The sequence below is a fragment of the Rhinoderma darwinii genome, chromosome 4 (assembly GCF_050947455.1).
Source record: "Rhinoderma darwinii isolate aRhiDar2 chromosome 4, aRhiDar2.hap1, whole genome shotgun sequence".
Taxonomy (NCBI): domain Eukaryota; kingdom Metazoa; phylum Chordata; class Amphibia; order Anura; family Rhinodermatidae; genus Rhinoderma; species Rhinoderma darwinii.
Genome location: NC_134690.1, coordinates 150,736,750 through 150,763,069, shown reverse-complemented (window position 1 = coordinate 150,763,069; position 26,320 = coordinate 150,736,750). Strand labels below are relative to the sequence as shown.

The window sequence follows — 26,320 nt, the reverse complement described above, 5'->3', positions numbered from 1 at the left end:
GATCATTATAATGACAAATAAATGGGTTGGCACTACAAATTGCAGGTGAAATTGAATCATATATTGGGTGCCAGACCCTGGTGGTCAACCTCCATGCCCCGTGAAATATTCCAACGAGAAAGGGAAACAAGTCCGCACTGCAAATTGCAGGTGAAATCAAATCATGCATTTATTAGTCCATTTCGGACTTAACAACATTGAAAATCGTAGAAATACAGATGTAAATAAAAGGGAACAGATGTAAACTATGCAAAAACAGAACATACGTTTTTAAAATCGACCTATTGACTTCTTTGTGCCTGTCTTTCTGTGTAACCAATATTGTTATTTGTTTGCAGAGTCCCAGGAAATAGCCAGTTAGGCATCCGCTTAACATATCCATTTCCCATGGACTATAATGGCATCCGTTTAAAGTGTACATCATAGAAAGCTTTTAACGGGTTGCCGAAGCAGGACATCTATGCTCATCATAAGCGGCAGGACGTCTATGCTCATCATAAGCGGCAGGACGTCTATGCTCATCATAAGCGGCAGGACGTCTATGCTCATCATAAGCGGCAGGACGTCTAAGCTCATCATAAGCGGCAGGACGTCTACGCTCATCATAAGCGGCAGGACGTCTATGCTCATGATAAGCGGCAGGACGTCTATGCTCATCATAAGCGGCAGGACGTCTATGCTCATCATAAGCGGCAGGACGTCTACGCTCATCATAAGCGGCAGGACGTCTATGCTCATCATAAGCGGCAGGACGTCTATGCTCATCATAAGCGGCAGGACGTCTATGCTCATAAGCGGCAGGACGTCTATGCTCATAAGCGGCAGGACGTCTATGCTCATCATAAGCGGCAGGACGTCTACGCTCATCATAAGCGGCAGGACGTCTATGCTCCTCATAAGCGGCAGGACGTCTATGCTCATCATAAGCGGCAGGACGTCTATGCTCATCATAAGCGGCAGGACGTCTATGCTCATAAGCGGCAGGACGTCTATGCTCATCATAAGCGGCAGGACGTCTATGCTCATCATAAGCGGCAGGACGTCTATGCTCATCATAAGCGGCAGGACGTCTATGCTCATCATAAGCGGCAGGACGTCTATGCTCATCATAAGCGGCAGGACGTCTATGCTCATCATAAGCGGCAGGACGTCTATGCTTATCATAAGCGGCAGGACGTTGCCGCATCATAGGGAGCATAGACCTCATGCTGATCGCGCAGGTACAGCAAGTATGATCGCACGATCAGGGGCGGTGCAACCACTGTATACATACCTCACAACCATCCCGGACACAGCAGGACAGTCCCGGATTCCGGGCGGTGTCCCGCTGTCCTGTGCAGTTGGTGGTATGTCCCGTTTTCAACTGTATCTCCGTCCTTCAGCTCCCTACTCCACCATTCACTATGTAATGCCTGCCAAGAGCGGCTCGGCACAGACAAGCGCGATGCAGTGACGTCATAATGCCTGTTTGTGCCGAGCCACTCATAGCACAGACCGGAGGAGCAGAGGGATCTCCTCCACTCATCGTGGGAATGGGGATAGGTGAGTATTTTTTGGCATTATTGGGGCGTTATACTGGGTATGGGGGGCCAGCTATGGGGACATTATACTGTGTGGGGGCAGCTAAGGGGGAATTATACTGTATAGGGCAGCTATGGGTATTATACTGTGTGAAGGCATCTATGGTGCCATTTTACTGTATGGGCCAGTATACTATATCGGGGCAGCTATGGGGCATTATACTGTCTGGGAGGTAATACGGGGCATTATACTGTGTGGGGGCCGCTATGGGGGCATTATATTGTGTGTGGAAGGCACTATGCGGCATTATACTGTGTGGAGAGGCAGCTACGGGAGCATTATACTGTGTGGGGCGGCTCTATGAAGGCATTATACTGTGGGGAGGCACTATAGCAGCATGATACTGTGTGTGCTGAACTGGGTGTGTATGGGCAGGGTTACAGGCAAAAAAGTTGCCCCCATGTCTGCCATCTTTGTAGGTTTATTGATATACTGCATACCATAATAAACGGAGCATGTAATTTATGATATATTGCATGTCATTTATGATATACTATAATACATTAGTGTTGCAGTCTAGCGTGCAAGCGATCCAACGATCCCTGTTTCAGGTCCGGACTGATACAGAACGATCGCTGGTTCAAGTCCGCTAGGGAGACTTATAAAAAAGTTAAATACTGTTAAATAGAGTTTTTTTTTAATATATGTAAAAATATTAAAAGTTCAAATCTCCCCCTTTTCCCATTTTTCCCCGAAAGCAATGTAAAAAAAAAGTAATAATATCATAACTGGTATTGACGCGTCTGTAAAAGTCTGAACTATTACAATATAACATTATTTTACCTGCACGGTGAAAAGCATATAAAAAAAAAATTAAAAAGCCAGAATTGCTTTTTCAATTTCTTTTATCAACTGATCTGCCACAAGCAATTGAATAAGAAGTGATCAAAAAATGGTACCAATAGAAACTACAGCTCACCTTACAAAAAAACCCTCACACCGCTCAATTGACAGAAAAATAAAAAAGTTATGTCTCAGTATATGGCAAGCAGAAATAGACAATGAGGCAGCACTTCTAAAAATATAAGGGTATGTTCACACGTAGTCAACCAAAACGTCTGAAAATCCAGAGCTGTTTTCAAGGGAAAACAGACCCTGCTTTTCAGACGTTTTTTTACCAACTCGCATTTTTACCAACTCATTTTTTTACCAACTCGTTTTTGGAGCTGTTTTCATTGGAGTCTATGAGAAAACAGCTCCAAAAACGTCTGAAAGAAGTGTCCTGCACTTCTTTTGACGAGGCTGTATTTTTACGAGTCGTCGTTTGACAGCTGTCAAACGACGACGCGTAAATAACAGGTCGTCTGCACAGTACGTCGGCAAACCCATTCAAATGAATGGGCAGATGTTTGCCGACGTATTGTAGCCATATTTTCAGACGTAAAACGAGGCATAATACGCCTCGTATACGTCTGAAATTTGGCCGTGTGAACATACCCTAAGCTTTTAATCACCCGTGAGACGTTTCAGCCCAGCAGGACCTTTCTCAAGCATTAGAATATAGCGACGCAAAACAAAAATTATTTTTAGCATTTATTTTTTTCCTTGTAAAAGTAGCAAAACATAAAAAAACATATAAATTTGGTATCGCCGTAATCGTGTTGACCCACAGAATAAAGTTAACATGTCATTTTTAATCGCACGGGCAACACCGTAAAAACGAAACCCAAAAAACAATGGAGGAATCACTGTTTTTTCCCTTTCCACCCCACAAAACAATTTGATCCAGTTTTTCAGTACATTATGGGTATGTGCACACACACTAATTACGTCCGTAATTGACGGACATATTTCGGCCGCAAGTAGTGGACCGAACTCAGTGCAGGGAGCCGGGCTCCTAGCATCATACTAATGTACGATGCTAGGAGTCCCTGCCTCTCCATGGAACTACTGTCCCGTACTGAAAACACGATTACAGTACGGGACAGTTGTCCTGCAGAGAGGCAGGGACTCCTAGCATCGTACATAAGTATGATGCTAGGAGCCCGGCTCCCTGCACTGTGTTCGGTCCGCTACTTGCGGCCGAAATACGTCCGTCAATTACGGACGTAATTAGTGTGTGTGCACATACCCTATATCGTGCAATGAATGGTGCCGTGAAAAACTACACTGAAGAGTCCAATGGCAGTCCAATTTAGTGAATGATAGGTATTTATGAATGCACACTCTTTGAAGGCTGTCAACCGCTGAGTAGGAACACCCATTGGACTCTTAACCCCTTAATGACCAGCCTATTTTAGACATTAATGACCAAGCCATTTTTTACGTTTTTCCATCGTCTCATTCAAAGAGCTATACACTTTTTATTTTTGCGTCGACATAGCTGTATAAGGTCTTGTTTTTTGCGGAACAAGTTGTATTTTTTTAATAGCACCATTTGGGGTACATAGAATGTAACTTTTATTAACTTTTTTGGGGGGGGGAAATAGAAAAAAATCAGAAATTTCGCCACACTTTTTTGCGTCCTAAATTTACGCCGTTTACCGTGTGGTATAAATAACAACACAATAACTTTATTCAGTGGGTTGTTACGATTGCAACGATACCAAATTTGTATAGTTTTTGTATGTTTTATTACTTTTACACAGTGAAAACACTTTTTTTTCAAAATTATTTGTTTTTGTGTCTCCATATTTGAAGAGCCGTAACGGTTTTATTTTTTCGTCGATGCGGTTGTAGGAGGGCTTTTTTTTTTGCGGGACGACTTGTAGTTTTTATCGGTACCATTTTGGAGTAGATGCAACTTTTTTATCACTTTTATTTTAAGGCTGGATTCAAAGAAAACAGCTATTTTTGCATGTTTTATTATTTTATTTTTTACGACGTTCACCGTGCGGGTTAAATGATGTAATATGTTTATAGTTGGGTTTGTTACGGACGCGGCGATACCAAATATGTGTAACTTTTTTTACTTTATTTTGTTTGTTAATAATAAAGCAATTTCTAAGGGGAAAAAGTGGGTTTTTAATTTTTTTTTTGACTTTTTTTTTTCACTTTTTATTAAACTTTTTTTTTCACTTTTTTACTAGTCCCACTAGGGGACTTCACTATGCGATGGTCCGATCACATTTATAATACACTGCAATACTTCTGTATTGCAGTGTATTATGCCTGTCCGTGTAAAATGGACAGGCATCTGATAGGTCATGCCTGCGGCATAATCTAGCAGGCATTCGCTACAGGCAGACCTGGGGGCCTTTATTAGGCCCCCGGCTGCCATCAGAGAAACAGACACTCGGCGATCTTATCGCTGGGTGTCAGTTGGATGAGAGGGAGCTCCCTCCCTCTCTCTAAAACCACTCAGATGCGGTGCTCGCTATTGTGCACCGCATCTGAGGGGTTAAACGGGTGAGATCGATACTTATATCGATCTCACGCGGCAGGTCAGGGACGCCCCCAGCCCTCAGCTGCCTCTGACAGCTGAGAGCAGGGAGATTTGATAGCTCCCTGCTCTGTTTACTTATTCTGATGCCACGACGTAAAAAGTCTATGGCATCGGAATAAGGCCCGTTAGCGACCGACGTAGAAACACTATGGGCCGGTCACTAACGGGTTAAACCCAGAATGAGCAGAGATTTAAATCAATAAATTACAAGATATACTGAATCTTTTCCCACAAATCTATGTATTAATCTGTTTAGCTTCTCCTGCTCTATAATATGTTACCTTCAGATCAGACAGCATGTTCAACATGACAGGTTCCCTTTAAAGAACAGAGTATTGTCTTCAGATGACAACCAGCATTTGTTTTGGAGATGTGACAAGAGAAGTAAGAAGTGAGGCTAACCTCAGGCATTACACGTTATAACTTATATCCCTTTTTGGAGTGCAACACAATAATTCTTGTGACCCTGTCTCTTATGTGTGAAGCAACAAGTCTGACATTTGTATGGGTGTTCTACTTAGATAAATACAACCCCATAATGACAAAGTGAAAACAGAATGTTTGTAATCTTTGCTAATTTATTGATAAGGAAAAATGAAAATATTGCATTGCCATAAGTATTCAGACCCTTTACTCAGTACTTAGGTGAAGCACCTTTGGCTTTGATAACAGCCTCCAGTCTTCTTCGGTATGATGCCACAAGGTTTGCACACCTGGATTTGGGGATTTCTGCCATTCTTCTCTGCAGATCCTTTCAAGCTCTGTCAGGTTGGATGGGGACCGTCGGTGGACAGCCATTTTCAGGTCTCTCCAGAGATGTTCGATTGGGCTTAAGTAAGGGCTCTGGCTGGGTATCACAAGGACATCCACAGAGTTGTCCCTAAGCCACTCCTGTGTTGTCTTGGTTGTGTACTTGGGGTCATTGTCTTGTTGGAAGGTGAACTTTCGGCCCAGTCTGAGGTTCAGGGCACTCTGGACCAGGTTTTCATTAAAAATATCTCTATACTTTGCTCCATTCATCTTTCCCTCAACCCTGACCAGTCTCCCTGTCCCAGCTGCTGAAAAACACCCCAACAGCATGATGCTGCCACCACCATGCTTCACTGTAGGGATGGCATTGGGCAGGTGATGAGCAGTGCCTGGTTTCTTCCAGACGTGACGCTTAGAATTAAGGCTAACAAGTTCACTCTTGGTTTCATCAGACCACAGAATCTTGTTTCTCGCAGTCTGAGAGTCCTTTAGGTGCTTTTTTGCAAACTCCATGTGGGCGCTCATGTGTCTTTTACGGAGGAGAGTCTTCTTTCTGGCCACTCTGCCATAAAACCTAGAGTGCTGCAGTGATGGTTGGCCTGGAAGTTTCTCCCATCTGCACACAGGATCTTTGGACCTCAGCCAGATTGACCATTGTATCTTGGTCACCTCTCATACAAAGGCCCTTCTCCCCTAATTACTTAGTTTCTTGGGGCGGCCAGCTCTTGGAAGTGTCCTGGTTGTTTCAAACTTCTTCAATTTTAGAATTATGGAGGCCACGGCGCTTTTGGGAACTTTTATTGCAGCAGAAATTTTTTTTGTACCCTTCTCCAGATCAGTCCCTCCACACAATCCTGTCTCTGAGCTCTACAGGCAGTTCTTTCCTCCTCATGGGTTGGTTTTTGCTCTGACATGCATTGTCAACTGTGAGACCTTATATAGACAGGGGTGTGTCTTTCCAAATCATGTCCAATCAAATGAACAAGGTGTAGAAACATTTCAAAGATGATCTATGGAGATTTATGAGAAATGGGAGGCCGCCAGAGCTAAATTTCAAGTGTCATGGCAAAGGGTCTGAATACTTATGTCCATGCGAAATTTGAGATTTTAATAAATTTGCAAAAATTTCTAAAATTCTGTTTTTACTTTGTCATTGTGGGGTATTAAATGCAGAATGATGGGAACAAATTTTTTATTTTTTTTATTTCAGCACAAGGCCTCAACATAACAAAATGTGAATACAGTAAAACGGTCTGAAGATTTTCCAAATGCCCTGTAACTAAGTCAGCCATGCCACCATGGCAGACTTAGTGCCCTATAACATTCCCAGCCAGAGTGCCCTATTTAATGCCAGACACAGTGCACTTTAATTTTGCGAGGCTTAGTGTCCCATAACTTGGTTGTCCACAAAGCTCACACAACAAACAATATAGAACACTTAAATGTTCCAGCAAAGCTCTTTCACAGATAGGAAGTTAAAGCGAATTTCCCCATCAGTGCCTTTTCCTGTGTGACTTCTTCCTATGCCACAGGAAAGGAAAAAAATAATTTCAGCAAAAGATCAAATAGTGAGAAAAGTCTTTTAGATTGGTGTAAACTGCATCTACCCTTGGTGGTGTGTTAACAGGTCAGTGCTACTCCATGATAATGGAGTACTCTTGCGGCTACATCCTACATAGCCAGGAGCTCCAAACTGTCCTGGACATAACAATGTCGCTTCCAACCTTACTACCTATTATTATTAAAATATTTATATCTCCAGATTTCATTTTCATGTAGATTTTGGTAACTGTATATAATATACTTGTTCAGGTATTTCAAGTTATAAAATCAATGAAAAGCAGACATTGGGTATTATTTCGGTGTTAGGAGTCAGCTTGCAGGTATGACAACGACTTGCTGAACATGTTGGCAGTGTACTACTTTATGTATAAAGCATGACATTTATCATATTGTTATCTAATTAGCTGACATTCCTTTAGATTAATTCCCACTACTACTTGGCAACCGTTTTGATCTCTTTTTATATCTGTCCACATGTTACAATTTCATTAGTTCTGCATATTGTTTTTATTTTCATCGCATAGTATTCTGTTAGCATATTGGAATTTAATTTAACTTATTTGAACTTACAAGACTAAAAAGAGACTTTGTGTCTACATTACATGTGTTTTCCTGTAACAGCTTGTAGCTACACAATTGTAGCAAAATTGTAGTCTCCGCATGACAGAATGGCCGCATAACATTGCCACATATTAGTGACAATAAATTAGTTTTAGGCCAAGATCACACACAGTTTTTAGGCTGGGTTCACACGACCTATTTTCAGACGTAAACGAGGCGTATTATGCCTCGTTTTACGTCTGAAAATAGGGCTACAATACGTCGGCAAACATCTGCCCATTCATTTGAATGGGTTTGCCGACGTACTGTGCAGACAACCTGTAATTTACGCGTCGTCGTTTGACAGCTGTCAAGCGACGACGCGTAAATGGACTGCCTCGGCAAAGAAGTGCAGGGCACTTCTTTGCCACGTAATTTGAGCTGTTCTTCATTGAACTCAATGAAGCACAGCTCAAGATTTACGAGCGTCTCAGAGCGTCTCAGACACCTCGTAAATTACGAGGAGCATTTACGTGTGAAACGAGGCAGCTGTAAACAGTCTGTCTTTTCACACGTAAATGCCTCTCATCGTGTGAAGATACCCTTATGCAGTTTTTGAGGCAGTTTTTGGATCAGTTTTTTGAGTCAAACACAGAAGTGGACACAAAAGAAAGGAGATGCATCAGTCTTTTCTGTATACATTTTCTCTCCCTTTGGATCCATTGCTGACTTTGGTTAAATAAAACGGAGCCAAAAACTGCATCAAAACTGTGTGTGTGATCCTGGCCTTATACAACCTCATTCCAGGTAACATATTTTCCTCACTCTGTCGTACTTCCACATATGAATCCTACTGTTGTGCGCATTGCAGTATTTTACATATTGCCATAAAGCTGACTTTCTTCATAGTAGCACCTACATAAGTAAGACCTAAACAGCTATGTCATAGTCATTTCATTTGCTGGTGGCTATAAAAGTGTCTATATTAATACTTGCGTCCATTGTATGTAGTGACATAATGAATAATTTTATATCCCTCCCTACATATGTACTTAAGCTGTGTTCACATCTGCGTTGAAAGCGGAGTTAGGAGCCACCATTGCAGATTCTGTTCAAAATGCCAGAAAAAATAGCGCATCAAATGACGAACTTCATGACGGAAACCCAAAGGAACCCAGCCGATGGGGTCCGTCATGTGATGGATTCGTCACAGTATTGAATTCAGCTTTTCTACACCTAAGTACATCAGGTAAAAGGTAGTGCAGATAATTCTCTTACTGGGCGCTTTATTGCTGAACTTATCCACTCCGATACACCGTTACATCACGTGACCCGCAATCTGACTAGCCAAAACCTACAGGGTCTACTGTTTGGATCGGAAGTCAGTCTCTCTATGCATTACTATGGGATGCTCGATGTGAGTCTCGTAGGAATATATTGAGAGATTGACTTCCACTCCACAGATTCTGTAAATGCATTCAGTCAAAAATGCATTCTACTTAGTAGGGACGTGTCTCTTTTATTTTCTCAATTACCTCCCCCCCCCCCCCCCCCCCACCAGTAAAATGAAATCAGACTTTTCCAACTGGATGAAGTCAGGTGGAGGTATTGTTTAGCAGACATTTTGTCCTACTATCATAGTGCCCTTCTGAGTATTTTAAATGGTGCAGACATGGAACTATCAAGCAATGGCTACAGGTAGACGCCACAACACCGTTATCAATCTTGCCATGGGTCTCAATTAGGTCCCTCGCAGCAGCTCAATAACCAGCCCACCAATACAATAACTCTTAAGATTTTGGCCTGCTTGTTACCCAAAAGTGAAATTTTACCCCACCCATCCCCATTATAACTTATTCTGGGAAAACCTGCATTTCCCCCAGAGCTGGATAAAGGCCCATTTCTCACATGGCTCTCAGTTAATCAATTCAGACCCTCTATGTTTGTGAAGGGTGCATCAAGGAGGTCTACATTTGCCTTACATGTTTATACGGAGTCACAATCTCTCTACTTGGCAGGTGACCCAACTCAAACCCTTGGCTCTCTTCAGCCCCCTGCGGAATTTTTACAATCTAAGACCCGTTTTGAGGTAATTTGCGGCTTGCCGGGGATTATGCATCACAGTCTGTCTTACATCTATGGAAACCTCACTACCTCCACGCATACCACATCCTATATCTTAAACTGGGACAGATTTTATTAACATGCCCATTACTTCTCCATATCTAGTAGTACACAGCAGTCTGGTTTTAAGCTCCACTCCAGATGGTATAGGGTCACCTCTAAGCTCTATGCACTACTACCCTCGGGTTTCCCTCTCTGCTGGAGATGTGGGTTTGATGTGGGCATGTTACTTTATATCTTCTGGGAGTATCATGTCTGCATTTTGGCTCAATGTTTGGCGTATTACCTTTATATTTACAGATTAATCAATATCTTCCTTACCTGCCCTGTTTCTATCTCTGTACCTTAGCCATCTCTTCCTACAAACAAATCAGTGATCTAACATTAATCAATGCGGTACGGGTAGGTTTCTCTGCTCTATGGCATGAGTCAACAGTGCCAACCATTGGATAAGGGTTCTTTATGATCCATGAGGTGATGCGGTTGGAAGACCCCGCTGCGACCATTCATAATTCACATGACAAATTGCACAAAATGTGGTACCACTGGATCAGTTTACAGAATACTGGAAATATAAGGCTATGTTCACACGGGGTCTTTTGCCGAGTTTTTTGACGCGGAAACCGCGTCGCAAAACTCGGCAGAAACGGCCCGAGAACGCCTCCCATTGATTTCAATGGGAGGCGTCGGCGTCTTTTTCCCGCGAGCAGTAAAACTGCCTCGCGGGAAAAAGAAGCGACATGCCCTATCTTCGGGCGCTTCCGCCTCCGACCTCCCATTGACTTCAATGGGAGGCAGGAGAAAGCGTGTTTTCTGCCCGCGGCGCTCAATGGCCGCGGGCGAAAAACGGCGCGATCATTGCTATTCACACGGAGTATTTTGGGGGAGGAATATCTGCCTCAAAATTCCGTTTGGAGCTTTGAGGCAGATATTCCTCCCCCAAAATACTCCGTGTGAACATAGCCTAAGGCTTCTCTCATCTAAGGCCCAATAACCTCCCTTCCCCATCTCCCCCCCTTTTTTTTTTCTTTTTTCTCCTCCATCCCTATACTAGTTTGTGTTACCTCCCTCTTCCCTCATGTCGTCATTGTGTTCTCATTGTCTTTCCTTTACGTTATTGGAAAATATCAGTTTATACTGTATAAATCTGTTACTCATGCCAATTTTTATAATCTCTTCATTGTTAGACTTTCGTACAGTCCAGTTTACCTTGATAGAGGCTGGCATGCCGTATTGTAATGACATGCCTCTGTAAAGAATTTAACCCCTTACTGACACCCGACGTACATGTATGGCGCTGTTGGGTAATACTTCCTGCATCCTGTCGTACATGTACAGCTGAGCTCGCACCATTAGCAGCAAGTATCAGCTGCAACATACAGCTGACACCCGGCTGCAATAGCCAAGATCGAATGTAAATCCAATCCCATCAATTTATCCCTTTAAATGCCATGGTCAATAGTGACCGCAGAATCTGTTTGGTTAGACCAGGGGTGGGGAACCTTTTTTCTGCCAAGGGCCATTTGGATATTTATAACATAATTTGTGGGCTATACAAAATGATCAACTCAAAAATTAGCCTGTATATTTGGTCAAACATTTAATTAACTCACCCCTAATGTGATGTCTAGAACTGCTTCTCTTTGGTGAGGCGTGCGATGTTCGCCGGTATTGATGATGCTGCGTTGGTCAGTCTGGAGTCTCTTTGGTAAGGTCTGAAAAGAACTCGCAGCAGTAAGTTGTTCCGACTTACTTACTTAAAGGGGTTTCCCCACGAGGGACATTTATGATATATCCACAGGATATCTCATAAATGTCCGATAGATGCGGGTCCCACCTCTGGGACCTGCACCTATCTCTAGAACGGGGCCCCCTAAACCCTGTTCTACCTCTCTGTGTTCCGGCTGATTTCTGACCACGAAGAAGAAAACAGCATAGCTCGTTGAGCTGCACTGTTTTCGTAACTCCCATAGTAGTGAATGGCAGTTTTGAAAGTAGTGCAGCATGCGAGTTACACTGTTTCCGTAACTACTATTCAGATCTATGAGACTTATGAAAACAGCGTAGCTCAGCGAGTTACGCTGTTTCCTTCTTTATGGTCGGAAATCACAAGCTTCAGCACAACACAAAGAGGTAGAACGGGGTTTAGGGGGCCCTGTTCTAGAGATATGTGCGGGTCCCAGAGGCGGGACCCACATCTATCGGACATTTATGGCATATCCTGTGGATATATCATAAATGTCCTTGATTAAAAAAAACCCCTTTAAGTCACTTGGACCTCACTTTGAGTAAGTAGAGGGCGCGGACCAAGCCAAGGAGGGAATGACGCGGTGGTCAGTGTGATGTCGGGGCGTGATGTGACGGGAGTGGACCAGTCTAGTCACCTGAGCTCATGTCACTGACGTGAGGTCAGATGACTGGACTGTGCCGGCCCGGAAGTGGACCAGTACGGTCTCCTGACTACATGTCACTGACTCAGGTAAGGTGACCAGACTCGTCCACTCTTGGGCTGGCACGCACTGACCTCACTGAGACCGCTGCCACCATACTTGCCTCCGGCCCTTGTCCTGCTCCTAAATGCGAGTGAGTAGGGCGGACGGAGCCAAGGAGGGAATGCCACGGCGGCGGTAAGAGAGAGGTCGAGGCGTGCTGTGACAGGAGTGGACCAGTCTAGTCACCTGACCTCACGTCACTGACGTGAGGTCATATGACTGGACTGTGCCGGCCCGGGAGTGGACCAGTCTGGTCACATGCCCTCACGTCACTGACTCAGGTCAGGTGACCTGACTGATCCACTCTTTGGCCGGTACACACCGACCTCACTTAAACCGCCGCTGAGGGAGCCAAGTAGGGAATGACGCGGCGGCAGCGCGGTCTGAGTGAAGCCGGGCCGGACCAAATGATCCTGGACAGACGTTCCCCACCCCTGGTTTAGACAAAGGGAGGGGGCTCCCTTCAGCACCCCGTCGCCCCACCATGACTCCCCCAGGTCCACCATTTTAGTACACTTATTAGGCCCTGAGGCCTAATACAGATGTATTGCAGTGAATTATATCAGCGGACAAGCTCATACCTGGTCAAGTCCCCAAGTGGAACTAAAATAAAAAGTTAAAAAGAAACAAAACCTTTTTTCCCAATTAAAAATGCTTTATTGTGTAAAAAATGATAAAGAATAAAAAGTACACATAATTGGCATTGCAGCATCTGTAACAACTTAAACTATAAAATTATGACATTATTTAACTTGCATGGCCAGAGTTGCTGTTTTTTGTTTACCCCCCCCCCCAAAAAAAATGATGAAGAAGTCGTACGTACCCCAAAATGGTACCAATGAAAATGTCAAATCATCCAGCAATAGACAAACCCTCACATTTCTCTATTAACGAAAACGTACAAAAGTTATGTACCTCAAAATGGCGCCAGTACAACTCATCTTGCAAAAAAACAAGCCCTCATACAATTGCGTTGATGGAAAAACAAAAAACGTACTGCTTTTGGAAGGCGAGGATAAAAAATAAAAAAAAAGCGATGACATTAGGCAGGCATGTGAGAGTTTAATAGGGTCACAAAATATGATGGCTGTTAAACACAGTATACACATAGTCTCGTAAATGGTAACAATATATCCCTAAAAAGAAAATCACGTGGGTCTTAAAGTAACTGAACTAATTGTTTGTTTTTGTATTGGCAGCCATATAATAAATGAACTCATCGAAACAGAACGTGTCTATGTTGAGGAGCTTCAAAGTATCATAGAGGTAAGATTATTTAAGGTTAAACTTTCAATACTTCCATTACAATCTACCTTCTGTTTTATTATTACTTTCTCCTTTCTTATTTTTATGACATTGTCCATGAGCTAAGACAAACAACAGTTCTTAATCCTCAGCAGGTGAGGTGAAATATGTTTCTATATCGTATATGTACTTATATTGAACTTTCTTTATGAAATCATTCTTAGGCTGTGTTCACATCAGGGTTGTCTTTCCGTTGAGGAGTTCCGTCTGAGTTTTCCTTCGGGGGAACCCCTCAACGGAAAGGCAAACGGAAACCTTAGTTTCCGTTTGCATCACCATTGCTCTCAATGGTGACGGAAACTTTGCTAATGGTTGTGAAAAAGGGTTCCGTTGTTTTGACGGAATTAATAGCGCAGTCATGTGTTTAGTTCAACATGCTAATACATATACAGTATACAGCTCCCATTGTGGACGCAAGGGTTTACCACTTAAACAATGGCGCCTACTTAGGTTTGTTTGTCCATGTCTCTAGAGGTGCCTGTGGCGTATACTGCAGGCGAAATGCTTCGAGACTGAATACATGTAGAACCTGAATAGTGGAGTAGTGACACTAGGCTAGTTAATGAATGTGTTAGGAAAAGAGACAATAACCACTGTTGCTAGCCTTACGTCATTAGGTGTCTAAATGTCTCTTTCTGTTACTGGGGCTGCTTAGAATTCATGAATAAGTTAGTCCGCTACGTAAAACATTTATTTTAGATGGAATTAGATGCAAAATGTTTTCAATGCAAATTAAATAATCGTGAACTCTTAAAATGATTGCTCCACAAAGGAGCCAGTGATAGGTGATTTACAGTATATGTAAGAAACAATTTCCGGAACTCAAAATGCTTTGTTCCCCATTTGCTATTTGCACCAAATGAGAAAAGAAAAAAAACATATTTTTGAGGTTAGTGAAAAAATGAGACAGTTGACAACAGCTTTTACTACACATCTCAATACTTTTTACAGAAGCACTGTATAGGGTGTAGGAAACAAGACATGAGGGGATGTCATATCAACATATGATTTGGGAGCTACCCACAACACATGCAGTGACAGGCAATAGTTAAAATAAAGATTTGTATGATGTTGTGCAGGTTTGAGAACCAATTCAGTCTCTCTTGGGTGCTTTGGGAGTCTAACAGCAGTGGCGTAACTACCGCCGTAGCAGCAGTAGCGGCTGCTACGGGGCCCGCGGCATGAGGGGGCCCGTGTCGTCCGCCGGCACGGGCCCCCACCATGGCCGGAGGCTCCGCTAGCAGCCGCTATGGCTGCTACAGCGGGATGCCACTGAACACTACGGCAGAGCAGGGAGGTATCTCCCTGCTCTGCCATTAACTGGTTCCCGACCGCTGGCTGTATTTTTACGGCAAGCGGTCAGGGTCCTTAAAACCCGAGTCATAGACTTTCTACGGCTCGGGTTTTAACTTGCTGCCCGCGCGATCGGGCAGCTGAATGTCGGGTCTCCGGCTGTCATTGACTGCCGGGGACCCTGAGGAGAGGATAGAAGCAGCTTTCGCTGCTTCTGTCTTCTCCGATCACTTGTACACAGCGCTGAATGCGCGCTGTGTACAGGAATAGAGACAGCAGCAGCGGCGCTATCTCTATTGCTCCCGGTGATCATGTGACTGGTCACATGATCGCCGGGTGCCGTTACTGACAGACTGTTGCTGGGTCTTACTAGACCCAGCACAGCCCTATTAGTGACAATCGTCATTATGAGAGGGCTGATTTCCCCAGTAACTGGGGCTGCTGTGCAGCTCCAGTTACAGTGGAAAAACATGGTGTAAAAGAAAGAAAAAAGTATATAAAGTTCCCCAAAGGTCTTCTTTGACCTTTGGGGGACAGACCATAGTAATAAAAAATAATAAAGTAAAGTGTAACATTTTTTTTTATAATAAATACACATAAAATACCCACCCCAAAAAAAAACGTTCCCCCCGCCAATCATTGTTGTAACGCTAGCGCTGACCCAATTACCCTAATATAGACATGTAATATATAAAAATTTACGGTAGACAATGACGATCACAAATAAAAGGTCTATTTTAGGGTAAAACTATGTTATTACCAAAAAAAAATTAGCTGAAATGTAAAAAAGCTTATTTTTTTACTATTATTTTCAAACTTTATGAATAAAAATTCTAAAATAGCAAAAAAGGTGCATATAAAAACGATAAAAAATGAAACCTGCATTGTCTACGGAAAAAACGTCGCAAAAATCACGTCGTTAGCCCAACAAATAAAAAAGTTATAGCCATTTAACTAACACGTGCTAAAAATGGCTAAACGGTGTCTGGTCCTGAAGGCGCAAAATAGAGCAAAAGACATGTATCCCCTCTCCACAGGACATGTATCCCCTCTCCACAGGACATGTATCCCCTCTCCACAGGACATGTATCCCCTCTCCACAGGACATGTATCCCCCTCTCCACAGGACATGTATCCCCCTCTCCACAGGACATGTATCCCCCTCTCCACAGGACATGTATCCCCCTCTCCACAGGACATGTATCCCCTCTCCACAGGACATGTATCCCCTCTTCACAGGACATGTATCCCTCTCTCCACAGGACATGTATCCCCTCTCCACAGGACATGTATCCCCTCTCCACAGGACATGTATCCCCCTCTCCACAGGACATGTATCCCCCTCTCCACAGGACATGTATCCCCCTCTCCACAGGACATGTATCCCCCTCTCCACAGGACATGTATCCCCTCTCCACAGGACATGTATCCCCTCTTCACAGGACATGTATCCCCTCTCCACAGGACATGTATCCCCTCTCCACAGGACATGTATCCCCTCTCCACAGGATATACACAGGACATGTATCCCCTCTCCACAGGACATGTATCCCCTCTCCACAGGACATGTATCCCCTCTCCACAGGACATGTATCCCCTCTCCACAGGACATGTATCCCCCTCTCCACAGGACATGTATCCCCCTCTCCACAAGACATGTATCCCCCTCTCCACAGGACATGTATCCCCTCTCCACAGGACATGTATCCCCTCTCCACAGGATATACACAGGACATGTATCCCCTCTCCACAGGACATGTATCCCCTCTCCACAGGACATGTATCCCCTCTCCACAGGACATGTATCCCCCTCTCCACAGGACATGTATCCCCCTCTCCACAGGACATGTATCCCCTCTCCACAGGACATGTATCCCCTCTCCACAGGACATGTATCCCCCACAGGACAGGGGATACATGTGTGATCGCTGGCATTGATAGGGAGAACGGGGGACTGAAAGTCCCCTGAAGTTCTCCATCACAAACCCCGGACTTCCGGGGTCTGTGTCGGCAGCTCCGTAGAAATGAATGGAGCGCCGGTCGTGCTTGTGCGCATGCGTGATCAGCGCTCCTTTCCTTTTTATTGAGCTGCGCAGACGCCGGAAGTCAGAGGTTTGTCATGGAGAAGTTCAGGGGACTTTCAGTCCCCCATTCTCCCTATCGCTGCCAGCGATCACTCATGTATCCCCTATCCTGTGGAGAGGGGATACATGTATTTTGTAGGACACACTGTAGGTCGCATTTTTTTGGGAGGAGGGTGGCTGTATTGCGTTCCCTACAGGGGGGGGGTGGCTGTATGGCGTTCCCTACAGGGGGGGGCGTGGCTGTATGGCGTTCCCTACAGGGGGAGCTGTATGGCGTTCCCTACAGGGGGGGCTGTATGGCGTTCTCTACAGGGGGGGGCTCTATGGCGTTCTCTACAGGGGGGCTGTATGGCGTTCTCTGCAGGGGGGCTGTATGGCGTTATCTACAGGGGAGCTGTATGGCGTTATCTACAGGGGGGCTGTATGGCGTTCTCTGCAGGGGGGCTGTATGGCATTATCTACAGGGGGGCTGTATGGCGTTATCTACAGGGGGATGTATGGCGCTGTCTACAGAGGGGGGGTTGTATGGCGTTATCTAGAGGGGGGGCTGTAAAAAAGGCACTATCTACAAGGGGGGGGGGTTGTGTGACACCCAGGGGAGGGGGGGCCCCAGTCAAAAGTTTGCTATGGGGCCCAGTCTTTCCTATTTACGCCCCTGTCTAACAGTAAGGGTATGTTCACATGCTTAACAAAATACAGCTGAAAATACGGATCTGTTTTCAAGGGAAAACAGCCCTTGATTTTTAGCCGTTTTTTAAGCAACTGACGTTTTTTGCAGTGTTTTTTACGGCTGTTTTTGGAGTTGTTTTTCTATTGAGTCACTGCCAGTGTAATATGGCTCCATGTAAATATGCTTTGTAAATAGTTGACATGTACTGAAAAGTAACTTGATAAACTAGGCTTGTGACGCATTAATAGGAAATCTAGGTTAACGCAGTGCCAATATAAAATGTTATTTTTTAGGTATTTCTCATCTAATCTTATAGAGCTATCAAATGATCATTATCGCATATAGTTGTGCGGTTTTAGTATCCAAATATCCACAAAAAATTGCGTGAGCCATTATCCACAAATGGAGAAAACGTGGAACAGTGGTGAACCTTCCAAGGAGTGACCGGCCTACTAAAATTTCACCAAGAGCACAGCGACGATTCATCCAGGAGGTCACAAGAGAACCCAGATGAACATCTAAAGAACTGCAGGCCTCACTTGCCTTAATTAAGCTCAAAGTACACGATTCCACAATAAGAAAGACACTGGGCAAAAATGGCATCCACGGAAGAGTTGCAAGGTGCAAACCACTGCTGACCAAAAAGAACACAAAGGCTTGTTTCGAATATGCCAAAAAACATTTAGGTGAACCCCAAGACTTTTGGGATAATATTCTGTGGATTGATGAGTCTAAGGTGGAAATTTTTGGGAGACATGGGTCTCGTTACATCTGGCGTAAAGCAAACACCTCATTACACGATCAGAACATCATACCAAGTGCTTTACTTCTGCAGGACCTGGATGACTTGTCATAATTGATGGAATAATGAATTCTGCTCTCTATCAGAAAATCCTGAAGGAGAATGTCCGCCATCAGGTCGTGACCCAAAGCGTAAGCGCAGTTGTGTTATGCAGCAGAATCATGATCTAAAGCACACAAGCAAGTCCACCTCTGAATGGCCCAAAAGAAAAAAAATGAAGGTTTTGGAGTGAATGTTATTCTAAGTCCTGACTTGATACCATTGAGGTGCTGTGGTAAGACCTTAAACGGGTGAACTGCTCGAAAACCCTCCAATGTAGCTGTATTAAAACAATGCTGCAAAGAAGAGTGGGGCAGAATTCCTCCACAGCGTAAAAGACTCATCGCAAGTTATCGCAAACGTTTGATTTCACTTGTTATTGCCAAGGGTGGCACAACCAGTTATTAGGTTTAGGGGGGCAATGGGTGATATAGGTTTTGAATACATCTTTATCCGCAATAAATGGAATGATCATTTAAAAGCTGCATTTTGTGTTTACTTTTTGTTGTCTTTATCTTATATTAAATTTAGTTGGATAATCTGAAACATTTAAATTTGACAAGTTAGAAGAAATCAAATGAGGGGAAAATACGGTCGTTTTTTACAGTTTTGTGCTATTTATGACACAGTTTCTCCATTCTTGAAAATGCTCCCTTGATAATACCTTGCATATGCTCTATGACTCGCCTGATAAATTAAGTACTTCTAGATTCCCTGTCCTAAGGTGCACCTATCTGCAGGACTATGCCCTAGGCGTGGGCAGCATTTTATAGAGGAGACAAAGCTGATAAAGCTTTATATTATTTTATAGAAATGGATTTAGTAACAGTCATTAATTACAGTTGAATACTCGCTGGCACTGGGCTTTTCAGCGGTCATAAAGTCCTAAGTCTGACTTCCTCCACCCCCACTCAGTGATTGACAGCTATCCCTGTCTCCTAATTCATACAGGGACAGCTGTCAATCATTCCGTTAGGGTGTGGCAAACCAGATTTAGGGTACACGGAGCCTCATGTGTGAAAACTAGAGCAGACAAGAACTGGAGGTGTTACTCATAGCAGAAGTTTGCTTTTATTTGGCCAGGGCAGGTTTGGCCCATTGCACACTGAGAAGCCCAGCACCAGTGAGTATATAACACAGTACTTAACAGTATAGCAACATGCTCCTTTTTGCCCTCTCTATGAAAAATGGCTGCATATAGAGCAGCAAAATCATGCCGACCTGAAAATGGTCCCCCCTCCAAACGGTAACTAATCTTGCGGCCAACCACTGAACGATAGATAGATAGATAGATAGATAGATAGATAGATAGATAGATAGATAGATAGATAGATAGATAGATAGATAGACAGACTACAATTAGTAGACAAACACAAAATTACAAAATCAGAAAAATACATCAATAAACGAAAGAATGTTTACTGCTTAAAAATATATGAACACACTTAAAGGGAACCTGTCACCGGTATTTCACATTTTGTATTTTACTTATCCCTCACTGGTCGCTGCTATCAAAAGATCATTGCCGTTATCCCCTCTCCTAAACTCCTCCTGCGACTGTAAATAACGGTCTGCAAACATTTTGCGCCTTTTATTGTAATAATTCTATGTCCCGTTGTACGCGCACCAAAATAGGACATCAATGCACAAGAGCAAGATTTTGTGTGCTGGGGGAAGGCAAGGAACTGTCAAAGTAAGGAGGCGGGGTAAACTCGGAAAGACTTGAGAAATGAAGATTTGACTCTTTTCAAACGAAGATCTGACTCTTTTATGCTCATTAGCATACGGTGTGGGAACACTAAAAAGCTGACTACTAAAGCTACAGAGCCGACTAAGAAGAGAATTATAGGTTATATAGAAATGACTTTTCACCCACTACCTCCAGGTATTGCTGGTTTAATAGGTGAAATGCTGGTGACAGGTTCTCTTTAAGGCTGGGTTCACATGACCTATTTTCAGACATAAACGAGGCGTATTATGCCTCGTTTTACGTCTGAAAATACGGCTCCAATACGTCGGCAAACATCTGGCCATTCATTTGAATGGGTTTGCCGACGTACTGTGCCGACGACCTGTCATTTACGCGTCATCGTTTGACAGCTGTCAAATGACGACGCGTAAAATGACTGCCTCGTCAAAGAAGTGCAGGACACTTCTTTGGACGTTTTTGGAGCCGTTTTCTCATAGACTCCAATGAAAACAGCTCCAAAAACGGACGTAAAAAACGCTGCGAAAACGCTGCGAAAAACGCAAGTTGCCCAAAAAACGTCTGAAAATAAGGGGCTGTTTTCCCTTGAAAACAGCTCCGTATTTTCAGACGTTTTTGGTCACTACATGTGCACATACCCTAAATGGGTTGGCCAGGAAAAAAATATTTTCTAAAAAGTGTCCCCCAGCCTTGGTTTGCCTTCCCTAAAAACCCCTACATACTTTCTAACCAGTTTCTGTATGATCTCAATCATCACTGCTGCTCTTTCTGTTTGTTTACATCCCTTGCGTCTGGTCCTGGCTGTTTCCTGTCTTGTAACCCACCATACCCATGATCCCTTGCTGCATCTGAGGAGACAGCTTACATCCCCCTTCCTCCCTCCACAGCATCTCAGCTAATTGCATACTGCCATCCCCCCTATGTTCACAGGTCATGCCCTGCTCTCTATTTTTTGGTCACCTAATCTCCCCAAAAAAATGAAATAAAAAGTGATCAAACCGTCGCATTTACACCAAAATGGTATTATTAAAAACTACAGCTTATCCCGCAAAAAATAAGCCCTCATACCACTTAATCGACAGAAAAATAAAAAAGTTGTGGCTCTCGGAATTTGGCGACACAAAATAAATTTTCTTTTTTACACTTAGGTTTTTACTTGTAAAAGTAGTAAAATATAGAAAAAACTATATATATTTGGTATCACCAGTGGCGTAACTACCGCGGTAGCAGCAGTAGCGGCTGCTACGGGGCCCTGGGCTTGAGGGGGCCCGTACCGCCAGCCGACACGCCCTCCCAAATACCCGGTGGCGCCGCTAGCAGCCGTTATGGCTGCTACAGGGGTAGCACCGCTACTGTGGGGCCCGCGCCACCGAGCCTTACACAGGCACTCTCATGCCTGTAGGTGTCGCTAGCACTGGAGGGGGCCCCGGTGCTAGCGGCAGCCAAATACATGTATTAGCACTGAATGGCCGGGCATGTTCCGTGCCTGACCATCCAGTGCCTTACAATGACACTGATTGGCTAGCGGCGCGATGACATCATCGCGCCGCTTCCATGCTTGGAAGGTGCTGATTGGCGGGGCAAGTCATTCTGCCCCGCCAATCAGCGTCATTGAAGGACGCTCATTCAGCTCCTGCAGACATGCTCAGAAGAGAGCATGTCTGCATCGCCAGTGAACAGCGTGGGAACCGGAGAATGTGAGTATGTCAACTTTATATATTTTTTTCCTCATAAAAATGTGAATGCCATTATCTATAGTGGGGGGGTCTATCTACAGGGGGGGGGTCGTCTTTATGTGGGCTATTATATATAGGGGGGTCTATATGTGGGGCAGTAGCTACAGGGGGGTCTATATGTGGGGCAGTAGCTACAGGGGGGGTCTATATGTGGGGGTGTGGGCCACTATATACAGGGGGGTCTATATGTGGGCCACTATATACAGGGGGGGTCTATATGTGGGGCACTAGCTACAGGGGAGGTCTGTATGTGGGGATGTGGGCCACTATCTACAGGGGGGTCTATATGTGGGGCAGTATATGTGAGACACTATACAGGGGTGGGCTATATGTAGAGCACTATCTATAGGGGAGCTATTTTTTAGGGTACTTTCTATAGGGGTGGGCTATGTGTGGGACACTATATACAGGGGTGGGTTACCTATGGGGCACTAGCAACAGGGTGGCTATATGTAGTGCACAGTCTACAGGGGTGGGCTATATGTGGGACAATATCTACAGAGGTGGGCTATACGTGGAGCACTAACTATAGGGGAAGCTATATGTAGGGCAGCACGGTGGCTCAGTGGTTAGCACTATTGCCTTGCAGCTCTGGAGTCCATATGTGGGCACTATCTACAGGGGCTTCTATGTAGGTCACTATCTACAGGGGGCACTATCTACAGGGGGCACGGTGTGTGTGTGTGTGTGTGTGTGTGTGTGTGACAGTTATATTTAGAGGTGTTGAGAATTTTAACTTTGTTTACAGGTGCAGAAATGTTTTAAAAGTGAGAAGCTGAAGACATCTAAACGGAAAACTGCAGAAATGGGTCATGGCCGGGAGAAATCCATCATAGATGTCTGAACCGGAGGGAGAAGAAAAGAACTAGAATCTGAGACGTCACCGGTGAGTCACTTAATGTAAATGTTTATTCTGCCTCTAATCAGTATTGTAGTCACTGTATGATCTGCAGCGAAATGATGGTGGTATGATTTTTTTTTGTGAAACCGCATCTCCCAGCATATCCTTATCATTGTTTCGGCCATGCTGGGAGCTGTAGTTTTACACCGTACAAACCTATGCGTAGTGGCGTAACTACCGCTATAGCAGCCGTAGCGACTTCTACGGGGCCTGCAGCATGAGGGGGCCCGTGCCACCCGCCGGCACGGCCCCTCCCATGGCCGCAGGCTCCGCTAGTAGCCGCTATGGCTGCTACAGCGCGACGCCACTGAAGGGGTTGTTCCTACAAAATACATGCATCCCCTATCCACAGGATAGGGGATACATGTGGGATCGCTGGGACGCGCAGCGATGAGAACGGGGGACCGAAAGTCCCCCTAAGTTCTCCATGACAAACCTCGGACTTCCGTAGTCTGTCTGCAGCTCCATGGAAATGACTTGCGCACCGGTCGTGCTTGTGCGCATGCGTGACCAGCGCTCCTTTCATTTTTATTGAGCTGCGCAGACGCCGGAAGTCCGAGGTTAGTCATGGAGAACTTCGGGGGACTTTCGGTCCCCCGTTCTCCTTATCGCTGCCAGCGATCACACATGTATCCCCTATCCTGTGGATAGGGGATGCATGTCTTTTGTAGGACAAACTATAGGCCGTTTTTTTTTTTTGGGGGGGGGGGTCTGTATGGCGTAATCTACAGAGGGGGCTGTATGGCGTTATCTACAGAGGGGGTCTGTATGGCGTTATCTACAGAGGGGGCTGTATGGCGTTATCTACAGGGGGGCTGTATGGCGTTATCTACAGGGGGGGCTGTATGGCGTTATCTACAGGGGGGCTGTATGGCGTTATCTACAGGGGGCTATGTATGGTGCTATCTATAGGGGGCGCTGTGTGGTGGAATCTATAGGGAGGCACTATCTACAAGGGGGGGGGTTGTGTGATACCCAGCAGAGGGGGGGGGGGGGCCAGTCAAAAGTTTGCTATGGGGCCCAGTCTTTCCTAGTTACGCCCCTGGGTATCACCGTAATCGTATTGACCCAGAGAATAAAGTTAACATGTTGTTTTAATTGCACAGTGAATTCCGTAAAAATGGCGCGCAAAAAAAACCATGGAGCAATCACAGTTTTTTTCATTTTCTACCCCACAAATAATTATTTTCCCATTTTCCTAGTACATTATATGGCAAAATAAATGGTGCTATGAAAAACTACAACTCGTCCCGCAAAAATCAAGCCCTCATAGGACTATATCGACGGAAAAATAAAGACGTTATGGCTTTTGGAAGGTGGGGAGGATAAAACGAAAATGGAAATCTGAAAAAGGGTTGCGGCGGGAAGGGGTTAATATACAAATACTTGGGTAAACAAATAATAATAATAACAAATAATAAGAAAATAATTGTTATATTCATGAATGCGCAAGTATGTTTTTTTCTGTTTATTTAGTAGTAGTGTACAAAAGTCCTGCCAGTTTTACTCGACATATAAGAATTGCAAAACAATTATACATACCTATATTACCATATTAAGATTAGAAGAATGACTCTGCATGAAATATGGAAGCTGTGCAGTCGACATAGAGGTCATCAATAGAGATGAGCGAACCGGGACAACCGAACCAGGTTTCGGTCCGAACATCGGGAAAAGTTCGGTTCGCAGCGAATCCGTACTTCACCGGTTTCGGCCGAACACGTTTTGACCGAACCCGGCGGAGATATTCACTGTCCAGGGTGCTGAAAGAGTTAAACGATCGGCAGTAACTGTTTCAGCACCCTGGACAGTGACTTCCGATCACAATATACATCAACGTGTAAAAAAAATAGAAGTTCCTACTTACCGATAACTCCCTGCTTCTTCCTCCAGTCCGACCTCCCGGGATGACGATTCAGTCCAAGTGACCGCTGCAGCCAATCACAGGCTGCAGCCAATCACAAGCCAATCCCAGGCTGCAGCGGTCACATGGACTGCCGCGTCATCCAGGGAGGTCGGGCTGGATGTCAAGAGAGGGACGCGTCACCGTTGCCTTGGTGACGCGTTACTCTCGACATCCAGTCCGACCTCCCGGGATGACGCGGCAGTCCATGTGACCGCTGCAGCCTGGGATTGGCCTGTGATTGGCTGCAGCCTCTGATTGGCCTGTGATTGGCTGCAGCGTTCACTTGGACTGAATCGTCATCCAGGAATGTCGGGCCGGATGTCGGGAGGGACGCGTCACCAAGGCAACGGCCGGGAGACCGGACTGGAGGAAGCAGGAAGTTCTCGGTAAGTTTGAACGACTTTTTTTTTTACAGGTTACTCTATATTCTGATCGGAATTCACTGTCCAGGGTGCTGAAACAGTTACTGCCGATGAGTTAACTCTTTCAGCACCCTGGACAGTGACTATTTACTGACGTCGCCTAGCAACGCTGCCGTAATGACGGGTGCACACATGTAGCCACCCGTCATTACGGCAGCTCCATAGACTTCTATGGGCTGCCCGTGCCGTTATTACTGCAGAGGCCGCAGCAGCCTGTGATTGGCTGCAGAGTCCGCGGCAGCCTGTGATTGGCTGCAGAGGCCGCTGCAGCCTGTGATTGGCTGCAGAGGCGGTCAAGTATTTGCTACCATTACCAAAGAAGAGGCAAAATGATCTATACATAGTGTGCATACTTATGCGATTTGTAATTTCTAACTACCATAAATTAGGTAATCATAAAAAAAATACATTTAGGTAACCCCACATATTAGAGCATATGGACAGCATAATATCTGATCACTAGCCGTTGATCACCAGTGTGTTCTCATTTAGAAAAGGGGTTGTCTAGATTGGGCAACTCATTTAAAGGCTATGTATACCTTTCAAATATTTTTTTTTTGTTTTTTTTTTACTTTTAAAAAAAATAAAAATGTCTATCAGTGTGTTTTGTGCAACTTTCTAAATACTTTTTATTAAAAATTATTTGTACTTTTTGAGATACAGCTGCTTTGTATTCTGTATACAGAGCAGCTGTATCTAGCGCTGAAACCTTTGTCCGTCAGGTCTGCAGCACTGACTGGTTCAGTGACAGCGCGTCCTACATGTCGAGCTGTTATCGATGACATCTAAGTTCATAACTCAGATGTGATCGATTACAGGTGCATGTCAGAGACATGTAGGACTTGCTGACACTGAACCTGTCAGTGCTGCTGACCTGACGGATTCAGGTTTCAGCACATGATACAGCTGCTCTGTATGCAGAATACAAAGCAGCTGTATCTCAAAAAGTACAAATTATTTTTAATAAAAAGTATTTAGAAAGTTGCACAAAACACACTGATAGACATTTTTATTTACAT

The 26,320-nt window shown here is 44.5% G+C and overlaps 2 protein-coding genes across 4 annotated transcripts in view; one reads left to right on the top strand and one right to left on the bottom strand.

Annotated features, from left to right (window-relative positions):
• B3GNT5 (UDP-GlcNAc:betaGal beta-1,3-N-acetylglucosaminyltransferase 5) overlaps positions 1-1,390 on the bottom strand; it is a 32,076-nt gene extending 30,686 nt beyond the window's left edge. The window contains exon 1 of the mRNA XM_075861689.1: positions 1,274-1,390. The gene's annotated coding sequence lies outside the window, so the exon portion shown is untranslated. The remainder of the gene's footprint in view (positions 1-1,273) is intronic.
• The window catches only part of MCF2L2 (MCF.2 cell line derived transforming sequence-like 2), a 396,533-nt gene that overhangs the window by 232,271 nt on the left and 137,942 nt on the right, over positions 1-26,320 (top strand). For all 3 annotated transcript variants that reach the window (XM_075861683.1, XM_075861681.1, XM_075861682.1), the window contains exon 16: positions 13,635-13,701. In XM_075861683.1, coding sequence (XP_075717798.1) covers positions 13,635-13,701 — 67 coding nt within the window. The remainder of the gene's footprint in view (positions 1-13,634; positions 13,702-26,320) is intronic.